The 13,186-nt window shown below is 47.5% G+C and overlaps 2 protein-coding genes across 3 annotated transcripts in view; both read right to left on the bottom strand.

Annotated features, from left to right (window-relative positions):
* Window positions 1-13,186, bottom strand: part of Susd6 (sushi domain containing 6) — a 373,726-nt gene that overhangs the window by 51,350 nt on the left and 309,190 nt on the right. The window lies entirely within an intron of this gene.
* Window positions 1-13,186, bottom strand: part of Smoc1 (SPARC related modular calcium binding 1) — a 150,966-nt gene that overhangs the window by 19,655 nt on the left and 118,125 nt on the right. Inside the window, exons 6-7 of one of the 2 annotated variants that reach the window (XM_051148410.1) lie at window positions 10,853-10,942; window positions 8,886-8,966 (exon numbers count right to left, since the gene is read on the bottom strand). In XM_051148410.1, coding sequence (XP_051004367.1) covers window positions 8,886-8,966; window positions 10,853-10,942 — 171 coding nt within the window. The remainder of the gene's footprint in view (window positions 1-8,885; window positions 8,967-10,852; window positions 10,943-13,186) is intronic. The other variant, XM_051148416.1, reaches the window with a different exon arrangement.

Below are 13,186 nucleotides of genomic sequence, written 5' to 3'. Positions count from 1 at the left end.
GCCCTCACCTCCTGACAACAAAACCACTGACTCTAAGAAGAAAACAACAGAAAAGCATCTCAAGTTGGGGATGCGCAAAGTCCCAGCCTTGCCATCAGAAGACGCATGGCATAGGAGGGGAGAGAGTGGGACCAGAGGCCAACAGCAGTGAGCGAGGCCGGAGACAGGGCTGGAAAGGCCTGGAAAGGCCAGGTTAAGCTAGACGAGCCCAAACCCTGTCTGTGGGCCCACAGCCCAGGTCTTATGTGTCGGCCAAGGCAGGATCAGCAGAGAGGACATCTGTCTGCAAGGCCTGGCCCCAGTCCCCGTACCTCACAATTCCCCATGGTAACTAGGAGCAGAGGAGAGCATGGATAACATGAGTTCCCAGCTAATCCCCATCCTCACTGGAGCCCAGAGTTTATCCTCTCTCCCAGGACCCTTCTCCTTCGTCTTTTTTATTTTTATATCTTTTTAAGAGCAAAAATGGCCAACAAACATAAACACGGCAGGATCTGAGCTGGTCTAACTTTCACGTTATTGGCTTCCAGAGAAGGAAGTGCTGAGAGAAAAGGGAGGAGGAGGCAAAGGTTTCTGGGTAACCAGTAACAAAACACTTTTGAAAGTCAAGTCATCAGTGACCAGTTGGCTGACCTAACTGGGGCAAAATGAAACTAATTTCATGGAGTGAAGGGAAAGGGGTGGGGGTTGTCAAAGAGGGACTGTATCACTCAATGTTCTCCAGACACACACACACACACACACACACACACACACACACACACACACACACACACACACACAACGAAAGGGATATTTTAAGGACTAGGCTCATGAGTTAGGGAAATGACAAGTCTAAACTACGTAGGCAAGTCAGTCAGGTAGAAAGGCAGATAAGCACCTGAGGCAGTCTTGAGTCCCAAATCAGCAGGCCACACCCACATCTGTAAGACACAAATGTAGGGCTTCTCCATGACAGTCTCCAATCAGAATTCTTCTTCTTCAGTCTTGGAACTGATTGCATGAGGCTGGCCCACACTGTGCAGAGTAAGCTGCCCTACCTAAAAGCAGCTGCGGGTGTTCACCTCTCAATAGCTAGGTAGCGTTGGGCCAAGCCACGGGGCCAGATTGTTCAGCCGAATGGACACACTAAAAGAAGCATCTAAGGACTTCCGGAAAGATGATACATATACATAGAAAAACTGAGAAGTTGTGAGGTGGTCACAGGGCAGGGGTAGAGGGAGCAGTGGGACTCAAGGAGGAAGATCAGAGTTTGAGGCTAGACTAAGCTACATAATGAGACCCTATCTCAAAAACACAAGCAAAAACTGTAGGCTGGAAGGACGCCACGGATGTGGGCTCTCCAAATAAACACCTACTGGTTCTTTAAAGGATCACTGCTGTGGCAATCCTGACAGTTGCTGGCGTTTGTTGAGATAAGCTATGGAAGACAGGAAGGTACTAACCGGGCCCGGGACAGTGTCCTAAGACACTGTGGGTGACAAAAATTCTAGAGCTCAGGAAGAGGCTTTAAAAAAAAAAAAAAAAAAAAAAAGCAGTATTCGGGACTTATGTGAACTCAGGCTGTTAATTGGATATGTGTGTACATTAGTGTGATACCATGTTAGGCCCTGAGAAGGCCAGGAAAATTCTGAGACTTATGTGATCAGTCAGGAAGACCTAGCCAGGATGTGTTGGCCTATCCTCATTGGAGGTCTTTCTCTGTCCCTGAAGGCAGCCATTTCTGAGGGTTCCTCCTTGGAGTGACGCTAAGGTGCGCCATGGTCCCTGCTGAGTTTCTGTGTCCCTTGCCCTTTGTGCCCCGACTTCACCATCCCCACTCTGGCTTGCTTCTCACTCAGAGAACCATGGCCTCTCACAGACAACGAATCCATGAAAGGCATTTAGTCCAAGAATTTCATCCCAGCCAATGCTCCAGAGCACGGCAGAATAAATGCCAGCCAGTGGGTATGAGACTGAAGGACTGGACCAGGATTCCCTGACCGCAACTCATGCTGGGAAATGCTGCACTCTACCCTAGACCATCGAGACTGCATTTTCTTATGACGGTGAACAGCAACAAAGGGCGGGTCAGCCTGCCAAAGCGAGAGGAGCTTGCTTAACCTCACTGCAGAAGGGATCATCTGGCTGGGCCAAGAGCATTAAGGAAAACACTGAAGCCTCTTCAAATACCTCCCGCCCATCTTGTCTCTTATCAAAAATGAATAAAATGCTGAACGATAACCCACAATAACAAACAGTACATTTTTTTTAAATCTTTCTAAATAGTTACATGAAATTCCAGAGGTGTAAGGAATAGTGTGGCTCCCACCGCAGGTTTCTCCAGGTCCGAGAATTCATGGTTGTCTAGTGCTGGGACCATCCCAGGACTGCCCAGTGCCTGGGTATTTGGTGGAGAAGTGTGCTGCCAGAGAAGGATGGAAAGGCAGGCCAGGGTTTTAAGGAGCTGACTTGACTGTTGAAGGGCTGGTACAAGAACCAGAGGTGTGGTGCCGAGGGGAGGGCCCGCTAGAGTCGTACCCTTTAGGATTGATTTACAGAGCATCCCTGAGCCACCTTTTCTGTGTATGCAGCCACATGGGGTTTGGGCATCTATGGTTTCAAGTCACTTTTGCAAATAGGTTATTTTTCTTACTCTGCACTTTGCAATTTTTTAACAGGAGGGGCTAAGTGCCCTTTGCCCCCCCCCCAGAGGATAATTTTTCCAAGCACCATTTGCCGAGCTGGCCCTGCCCTCCCACCATGGGATTTCCATCACCTCTGTCAGTGAGGGCCACTTGGCCAGGGCTAATTTCCAACTCTCCATATTCGTGTGACTTGGGGGTCATCTGTGTGGCTTTGAGAACCCCACAGAGAGGGAGATTCCACGAACCCATCACTCCAAGCTCCTTTCGGAACAGAGGACTAGCCATCAGCTAAGAAGAGGAAAGACCCTGCTAGGGCACGGAGAAAGCAAGAAGTCACCTACTGACAGAATAAAGCCATCCTCTCGTTATTCAGACCAGTGTAGATAGAAGCAGGGAATCAGAAACAGAATTTGTACAAATTTCATAAAGATACCTCTTCCATTGCAATGGGTTTCCTTGTCCCTATCTTAAAAAACAAACAAACAAAAAACCTTTCTCTGATTAATCGGCCACAAAAGTACTTGGGGGAAAAAGTTACATCATCTGTCACTCATAGCTTGGGAGGGACTTTGGAGAATGCTCTGGAGGGTGCGCCCTATCTGATGAGCCAACTAGTTAAGAAAGGGTCACCCTCAGCTCTACCTCAGAGGGAGAAGCTGGGATGCTGTATGTCCTCAACTGGATGGCTGCTCCCCAAAGCCGGAAGGAACTTGAGGCAATCCGATGGAATGCCCCGGGAGCAGAAAACAGGGTTAAGAAGGTCTGGGCTTCCACGGCCCTGTGGCTGAAGCAACAGTAAGTGTCCGCCACTCCAACTCCTGTGCACTTCACCCAAGGGACTGACTCAGCAGAAGATTTTACAGGCATGGCCAGCAGCCAGAACAGAGGCAGTGGAGCATAGGCTTCTGGTCTCTCTCACTTAGCTCTTGACCTTGGGCAGTTTCTAAGCTCCAGGGTCCTAACCTCTAGGAGTACAGCGGCCCCTGCACATGGGTCATATGGAGTAGTATGTGGGACTTAGGTTGTAGCTCAGTGGTAGGGTGCTCACTTAGCTTGTTCAAGGCATTGATTTAAATACCTAACACCACGCACACAGACATACACACAGACACACACACACAACTCTTACCTTGTGTGAGAGTAAGGTGGGAAGTGGTAGCTGCTATTGTAACTAGTCTAAGGTGGCAGTGTCCTCAGTTACATGTGCAGCATGTCCAACCTTCTTATTCCTATGCTCAACTTGGCTCCTCGAGTGGCCTGTAATGGCTGAGCAAGGACCAGGCTATGGGAGCAGTCTGCCCTGGTACATACAATAAAGGGGTACACAGTCTACAAAGGAAATGTATATGTATGTATCTATCTAGCTCTGTCTATTTAGATATCTCAAAGAGTCTGTCTGCTTTTGATAGTAACTTCCAGAACTTCAGAAAAAGATCACTGACCAACATTCATCCCTATCACACCGGAGCCTATCACTGCCCCTGCCCTTGGTACACTACTGCCCAATGGCCAGTCCAGTCCTTACACACTCGCTGTGTTGTTTCTTCTCCCACTCACTCAGGCCTTAGTGCATCACAGTGGCTAATGGGCCTAGAGGCCCACACAAGCCCTCGGCAAAGTCAGTGCTGGCACCGGAAGTTTCCCAGCTGCTTCTCCCTCGAATAGCCACACACTGACAGTTATACAGGAACATGTACACCTTTCTACATCTCTGGGACTAATCCAGACTTAGCTGCTCAAGTCACTGGAAGCTCTGCACCAGGAAGGGCCTGAGTCTGAGGCAAGCCCACTTGGAACTTTCATCCTTCCCCTGTATTGTAATCCGGCCCGGGAGCCACAGCTAGCTTTCTGCGCCTCGGAAGTTCCATCTTCAGGCAGAACTAACATCTAACATCCCCAGTGCTGGCCGAGGACAGCTCTCCCTCAGGAGTAAACATGCTGTTAGGATGAAGCGTCACGGGTGAGGAGGACTAAGGAAACAGTGCAACCGCCCTGTGTAAATAGATACTCCACAGGTCCTAAAATGGCCATGCATGGCTCACCATGGTCTGAAGTGATAAACACCAACTTCCCACACAGACAGATGCTGAGCTCTTTGGTGGGGTGGGGCGGGGGAGTATATTTCTTCTAGGATGGATTGTCCCGATTTAGCACATGAACATCTTTCTTCTCAACTTCCTCCCAAAGCATCACTGACTCACACCCACCCATCTCTGCTGACTCATGCCACAAAACCAAGAGAAATACCCTTTGCTCCAAAAGACTAAGAAATACTTCGCAGTGGCTCTGCAGTGACAAGCACCAAGAGACAGTAGCCTGTGTTCTCAGTTTCTCTTGGTATTTTCATTGACCCTGACCTGCAGGCTCTGTACTAGGAGGTCCAAAATATAAAAAAAATTCACATTCAAGCAGGAGAGGAATAAAGGCGACAGACGAAGGAAGGGGAAGGGTGGAAGTGAGATCTGTTTTTAGCTTGTACAAAGCATACATTTACTCCTTCCTCCTCCCCCAAATACTAGTGTATGTGTGTTGATGAGCTTCATACCCTGCCTACTTGCAAAGCCATTTTACAAACACGCAATGTAGGCTCTCAGGCTAAGGACCACACCACCACTGACTTAAAAACTGAATCAATTACAACACCTAGGCGGTCTCCTTGATTACAGCTTACTAACAACCAAGGACAAGCGACGTGGTTGTGCTATGGAACATCAAATTGCATATGAAACTCACTTCTAGAAACAAAGCTTTTGCTGCTAGATGGAGTCCCAGAGGCTGAGTCCCATGGCCACACACCTCCCAGCCCATCACCACAAGCAGGCAATGGGATGACGGAGTAAAGTAGCCAAGAAAACCAGTGTTGAAGCAAGGTCAAACAGGACTGTGGGTCTGGCTCTTTGGGGCCTCCAATAACAATCACCTTTCCTTTCAGCAAAGGGAAGAAAAAAAAAACTGAGAAAGGACAAAGCCTTTGTTGCTAGGGGAAATCCCCTGGGAAGGGCCAAATGGTCCCATCCCCATCTCAGTTCTATTGGCCATGATTGACCAAGGCATCTTCATGAGCTCAGAGGGCAGATAGACTAAAAGGCCACTTACAGCATGTGTTTTCACATAGATGTTTTAAATGCACACAAGCCTGGGCCTATCCTAGTTGCTGATGCTGGTAGATTACTCATTCTTCCTCCCGGTCACGTCATGTGTGAGATTCCAGGTGGCTGTGGGGTATTTGCTTACAGCAGCTACCACTGGTTTCCTTACAGACTGCTTATTTTTCCACCCTCAGGTCATTACATTAGCCCGCAGTTTCCAGTTGGGCAAAGAGTATAGACTTGGGGGAGGGGTTGATCCAGCCAGAAGGTACCATTGCCTCGTGACCCCAAACCCCAGTCGTAGCAACTGTACCAGGAGAAACTTCCTCAGTGGAAAAGCTATCTCAGCTATAGCCAGTGGCCCAGAAGCCAGCCTAGAAGAACACTGGGCCCACTTGAGTAAGGGCAAGAATACTGTCAGCAGGCTTACCTGTGACACATGTATGTGCCATGGGCAAGCATGGACATTCTCATGCAAGCAGAAATGGGACTCTTGTTTCATTGAAAAAATGTCAAAGAAATGTGTTTCCACTTTGAGTCCCTAATGATGACTTTGTCTCCAGGGAACAGAGTGACCATAAAGTACTTCATCCACAGATGCATACATGCTGGTCACCGAGGTGGAAAGAAAAGACTTCAGGATTAAAATCGTGGGGCCAGGTTCTTGTAGTCCCTGATCAGACCATGAAAGAGTTTTGTAGGAGAGACAAGGAAAAAGTAGAGGACAACGTTAAGAATGCAGAGACAAAACTAGAGGCTATGGACACTAGCCTAGGCTCCCAGGGTGAAAGGAAACATCTTGCATTCTCTGGTGTATTGCTATGGCACACAAAGTGCATGGTGGTCACACCTATGGTCCTAGCTCCTGAGAGACTGCAATTTCTGCCATAAAGAAACAAAAGACACCAATCACAAAGAGCAAAAAGGACACGTCTTTACATATAAGTTATATCTTACATATAACATATCTTCATGTGTATATATATATATGCACATATATCATACAGCTTAGAACCGGGGGTGGGGGGGGGGGTGAAATGAAGGGGTGCATGAAGGCTAATTCCTATTATTTATCTTATCTCCTTACCTTCTTCTAGAAATAAAGATAGATGGCCTAAGCTTATGTTAAATACTAAGTGTTTTAAGAAATGCCATGATACCGAACTCTGGATTTGAAAAAGAAAGAAAGGAAGAAAGTCAGCAGGAGTTCATATTTCCGTGAAAAAGCAGCAGAGACTCTGGCCAACACTCATCTAGAACATGCTGCTCCCGAGTCCTGGGGTGTTGGCTGACCAGGAACATCATCTTCCCAGATACAGAAACAACTCCTGGAGCCGTGGATGCTTGTGAGAGAGAGTTACGAGGGAGGTGGGCATAGAGGAGAGGACCAGAAAGGCAAATCTGAATATGCCGAACTTGCCAAGCACTCAGAAGGACACAGTAGTCATATGAGCACATGTCAAGGCTTTCCATAAAGGGCTAGAACCTCCGGGAGGGGAGAAGAGTGGGTACATCTGCAGGCATGTGTGTCATGCTGTTGCACAACTTCAGGCGCCCAGTGGAACCTTTCCAACATCAACAGTCCCCGGGCCAGAAAACAAATCTGGCGTCACAGGGTCTGAGTGTGAAAAAAGGATGTTTGGGGTGTAAAAAAAAACTAGAATTGCCTTTTTTTTTTTTTTTTTTTTTTTTTTTTTTCCTTCTGAGAGAAGGCTGAGAAGATGAGCTCCTACCCAGACATATGCCAGAGAGTCTGACTCCAAACGCCCCGTGCATGTGGCTGATGCTCACCTGAACCCAGAATCTTTCATCAAAGGCTAATGAAGTCTGGTCTCAGGTGTTTAACTCTGATGCTCCAGTCCTCACTAAAAACCAATGGGCCAGACACAAGTCCTCATCAAAGGATGCCTGACTCGTCATTAACTGAACGTGCCAATGTGTGAGAATGGGCTAGCATAGTCCAACAAGGCGTTCCTCCAAAGCAGCTTGCCTCAGTTTTGTTTTCAAATCATGCATGGCAAAACTCTGTGCCCAGAAATGTCTCAAACTGAAGCCTCACAAAATCCTAAAGAACAATAACTTTGTTTTACATATGAGGAAACCAAGACTCAGAGAACTTCATTGGCTTTCCCAGGTGAGGAAATCCAGTCTTAGAAACCAGATCTATGTGTCCATCTGATTCCAAAACCCATGCTTTGACCAGTAAATGGTTTGGGTGTAAAAGTACCCCTACTCCACTGCCTGAAAAATCCAGACCTCGAGGTTCTTCCTTGGCAACGGGTTGCGAAAGCACCGGAACAGGATGAAAACTTGAGAATGGCCCATGTGAGATGACGAAGGGTCTTGTGAGAGGCCCCAGGAGTCCCTGTGATGGTCCAGGCTTACCTGCTGCTACTTTTCCTTGGACTATGAAGGGGCCAAAAATACTCAAGTGAGACAACCCGGTGCACATACCTCCCACTCAAATGCCATATTCAATTGTGTACAACAGGGGCCAGAAAATTTTCTTTGTGAAAGATTATAAAGCAAATACCTTAAGTTTTACAAGCCATGCAGGGTCTGTGACAGCTATTCACGTCTATTCTTGTGAGTGGAACACACAGATAAACGCACAGATAAATGAGTCTGATTGTGCCCCAGTAAAACCTTATTTGCAAAAACAGACAGGTGGACACTTGTTAGCTGCTGTATATTCTTATGGAATTATGTCTTTTATATCTGATTCTGTCAATAAGATTGACAGGTATCAGTCAGTATGGCTGGGTGATAATGACAGAGAATATTCCAATCTATTAAGGAACTAGTGAAACATCAAAGTCTAATATTTTTCCTTGATCTATTTCTTCAAAAAAAAAAAGGTTAGCTCTCCTGCAATTATCCTGTCCAATATGCTAACCTTACAGGGTCAATAACTATGGAAAATAAAGGTGACTGGGTCCCTACAACAAGAGGAAGATAGTTGTGTCAGAAAAGGAATCAGGAAGCAAACAGAAGAGGAGGAAGATGTGGGGGGGTGGGCAGTCAGGTGGGTCAGGTGGGAGAAAGGGATGGAAGGAAACAGAAAAAAAAAAAAAAACACAACTCCACATGATGAGCAGTCTTAGAACAGCTATGGGGCACCCAGGGAGAGAGGGTTGAACTCATGTACCATACAAGGAAGATTACTTACCTGAGTTTCTAACATTGGTGTTATTCAATTTGGAATCCTTGATTACCAAATGCTTAATCCATAAGGTAGGAGCTGTGATTTCTAGAAAAGCAAAACAAAGCAGGAGAGAGAATGCGTGTGCATATGTGGACAAAGAGAAGTGTATGACATGGAGTGTGACCCGGATTTGTAATAAGCTTTTTAGAAGCCAAGACACCAAAGATTCAGCTATCTCCCTTTTGGCATGTGGACCCCATCCCAGTGCCAACACACCCTCTCTTCCTTGTGACGGAAGTGCTTCTCCCCACCAGCTTTTAAGAGACAACCAGGGTATCCTGTGCTGGGACACAGAGTGGTCAGAATCCAGAGGCACCAAGCCACTCCATCAAGGAATAAAAACATTATCCCAGGAGGTGAGGAACACAGGCCAAGCCAAGTCCCTCTCAGCTGCTTCCCTGGGAGAAGATTTAAAGGGGATAAGTCAACAAACGAATGCCAAACAGACCACAGAGCCCATTTTAGAGGAAACAGCTGAACCACGGCAGATGCTGCCTGCTGAGCATCTGTACCATGTGGGGAAGAGAGGAGTGCAAACCCTTCTCACAGTCCCCCAGGGTAGCTGCACACTCCGTACCAGGTCGTGGAAGTCCTGTGGGGTCACCCTGAGCATACGGTACAGCAACCAGATCTTCAGTGATGGCACCAGGATGGTCTCCCCAGATGACACATCTCTATTCTCAACCTAAACCCCCAGAACTCACACTTTCTAATAACAAAGGAGGATGTTTACGAAGATAGAGACTTCTGGATTCTTACCATGCCTGCCTTTCGGTTCTCACTGAGCTGTGCCTGCACTAGGGGCACTCCTAGCCGTAGTGCCATGGCATGACTTTCATTTCTCTGTTCCGCTGTCTCATGAAGCAGACCCACTCAGCTGAGCGCTGGTAAAAGCTTGTTATGTATTGTATGCTGAAAGTTGAACTTCGTTGTCAAGCTCTCTGGAAACCTTACTATGACAAACTCGCTGTTCCTGTTCACAGGGATCTGGAGCACTTGATAAAGTCCTAAGAGAACAGAAGCCGGAGGACCTCTACCTTGAGCAGAGGCTAGGCTTCTGCACCCCAGCTCCTCCAATGTGTCCGCCTTGCCTCCAGGGACTCCTGGCCTTTATCTGGTCACCGCTTACTATTTCCCTTGTCCTAGAATGCTTCTCCCAAATGTCTCATTTCAGTTCCCCCGAATCCCTATGTCCTAGCCCAGCCATCCTCCACTTGCCAATCTCTTTCTCCTTCCTCCCTAAGTGACCCACACCCACCACCTTTCCCTCCTCACCCCCGGCCAGTCCTCGCTATCTGGAATACCCTGATTCCTTTCTTCTGCTTACAAGCTTCCATGTCTTCACAGCTCCTCTCAGAACAACGCCAACTCTTTCTTCCATAAATGTCTACCAGGAGGAGGACCAAGACCACAGAACTCAGCTCATGAAGCTCGCTAGAGGGTGCCGTGGGAGCACGGGCCGGCATACAAGCGCTTCCTTCTCACCCCCCCAGCAACCGAGCACCCACTCTAGCCACAAAGTTGGTGGTTGTAAGTGCTGAGCCACCGTGCTGAGGAGACTTCCCCAGTCTGACTGCCTTTCCCACCACGACTCCCTGGTCTTGGCAGCTTGGAGGATCTGTCTAAACCATGTTTTTGTTGGACATTGGGCTACAGGCAGGAAGAGCGTGGGTACCAGTTACTTGGAGGCTTCACATTTAAAAAAAAAAAAAAAAGGTTAGGACAACCCTGCTTGCATTGGGAAATTTTGAAATTTAAAAAAGGAAGAAAAATAGTGGAATTTAAACAAACATGTAAAGCTAATACTTTGCCCAATTAAAAAAGGGAAAAATAATAATAATGAAACTTAGACAAACATGTGAAGTTAATATCTTGCCAAATTTTGAACATAAACGAAGGGAATAAGAATAGTAAATAATGTGACCGCTTACCGTCTCCGTCGAACACAGGCTGGGTCTCCATCGTGGGCGTGGGCTTAGAGCCATCATCTGAGTTGAGGGTTAAAAAGAAACGAAAGGAGACTACCATTATTGAGGTAAATACTATCTACTCTCAGAACTGTTGAATGGTTGGGTTTTGTTCAAGGCCAAAGAAGAAAGAAAAGCAGAAGGGAGAGAGAGGTGGAGAAGGAAGCAGAGCTGGAAAGAGAGAGAGAAAGAACAATAAAGCAAAAATCAGATGTGTGCTCATCCCAGGGACTCACAAGGAGCTAGGTCTCATGGCAGCGGAGGCTCCTTTCTCATTAATCTGGGAATGCTGCAAGGCCCTCCCAGCCCATCCCTCCCTGCAGCAGAGTGGGACGGGAAGCCTCTCCCCCAGCAGCCTCGAGTTTTGTCTAAGCAGGTTGGGTCAACACTGGCAGCCTTGTGACATGAAAGTCTGGTGGCTCCACTTCCATTCCTACCCTCCAGGACATGGGACGCAGTTTAGAACCTTTCCCTAATGGGCCTGGTTAAAAAGCTTAGACCAGGGTGCTGCCTCCTTCCAGACTCCTAGTTGTCTCTCCATCCTTGCCTTAAAAAGAGACTATGGGAAGCACTGCTCTCCCTAGCACACTGGAGAGAATGAGCTGCACTGCGAACAAACGGCACACGCTGGATTTCCCGGCAGCGGGTTGCTGAGCATGACGGGAAACAACACGGGAAGTCGCTGAGATCACCCAGGCCTCGCTTTGACGTTTCTATCACCGTTGATGGGAGCAGGGTGCTCCAAGCAGCAAAGTCCCAGTGCTTATCATCACTCGGTTCCCTCGGCAGCTCTTTCTGCAGAGCAAGAACCTTCATGTGTCCGGAATTGGTGCAGAGTTTGTTTATTTACCTGCCAGGATTCTGCTTTCGTCAAGACTAAAAACTCTTGAGCTTAGAGAGGCGGTTTTGCGACCGTTTTCATTATTGTCCATTTAAGGAGTATTTTTAGGCTATTTTCTCCAATCACCCCCTAAGAAGATTTGAGTAGGTAACTGATAATAAAGAGTATGTTTTTCTCAAGCCCCAAGAAGCCATTCCATGGCCCTGAGTAAAGGAAAAGGAAGTTACCTTTGTCCATCTTGAGAGTAGCTTAGAGATTTTCCTTTGTTTTCTCCCTCAGTGAGAGGAGAAAGGTTGAGAGCTATTGTTTCAACCAGTTTGATGATTACACCATTGCTCTCCTCCCAAGACCCCCCCAGAGATCATTTGGAGTGGAACACTATATTTCCTGGGCATTAACTATTGATAGAGAAGCCCGGCTCTCAGATAATCTCTGAGACACCAATCAGACCACCAATGGTAGCAGCAGGTCCCCACCATCTGGGGCTCTGATTGGTACCTTGGGCAATTCCCTGAATCTTATCAGAGGAATAAAGAGCCGTTTTGATCTCTTGCTGGAGTCAACCCTCAGAGACCCACACCCTCCCTGGAGACTGAGGCCAGCAATCTGACAACATTGTGACACCTGACCCTGGTATCACTGTCATGTGCTGACACTAAGACCTAACTCTCCTTGGGGCTGAAGCAATCCCAGACTCTCTGACAACCATTCCAAGGAATGAGACACAGCAGAAGGAGAGGCTTAAATACAGTGTGCTGAATATCCTATTGGCCTCAAACTGGATCCCTTTATGGGCATCTTTTGTGCCAAACTGTATGAGCTTGATCTGGAAGTCATTGAGGGAGAATAAACACCAAACAGAGCCACACAATGTCATTTCTTTTTAAAAAATAATGCCACTTCCCCAACTCTACTAACGCCTTTCTCCATTGAATTCAACAAGCCCACGAATGGAGTCTCCCGGCAGCTGCAGTGCACATTTGGTCTGGTCACTTCTGCCAGACACAGAGTTCAGTGTGAACAGCTCAGTGCAGTGTACTCAGGACCCCTCCTCACAGGGTGACTTCGCTTTAGGAGCCTTGAGAGCTAACAGAGGAGATGCCAGAGGTCAACAGTGAGAGCCCAAATCCAACAGCTTATGTAATATTTCATGTTTGATGTAGACATTAAAATGTCTATATGAGAGCTTACTCCTCTCTCTGGAGCAAGAATACTAAAAATAGCCTGCCTCTCTCTCCTGGCATCTGATGAAAGCCAGGGTCTGGCCATCTGGTCTACCCATCAGCAGAGAAAGTCTGTGGAGAGCAAGGACGGCTTCCCGGGGCAGGTCTGCACTTGTGTTGGTGGGGGAGCTCCATGCTTGCTCAAACCTTGCTATAGAAGCGCACAGAGCATGAAGCTGAGTCAGGGGGTTGAGTCTTCCTGCTGTGTAGGGTCACTGAGGGTGAAGAGATCCC

The sequence above is a fragment of the Acomys russatus genome, chromosome 1 (assembly GCF_903995435.1).
Source record: "Acomys russatus chromosome 1, mAcoRus1.1, whole genome shotgun sequence".
In the NCBI taxonomy this organism is placed as follows: Eukaryota; Metazoa; Chordata; class Mammalia; order Rodentia; family Muridae; genus Acomys; species Acomys russatus.
This window is presented reverse-complemented; position numbering and strand designations above follow the sequence as displayed.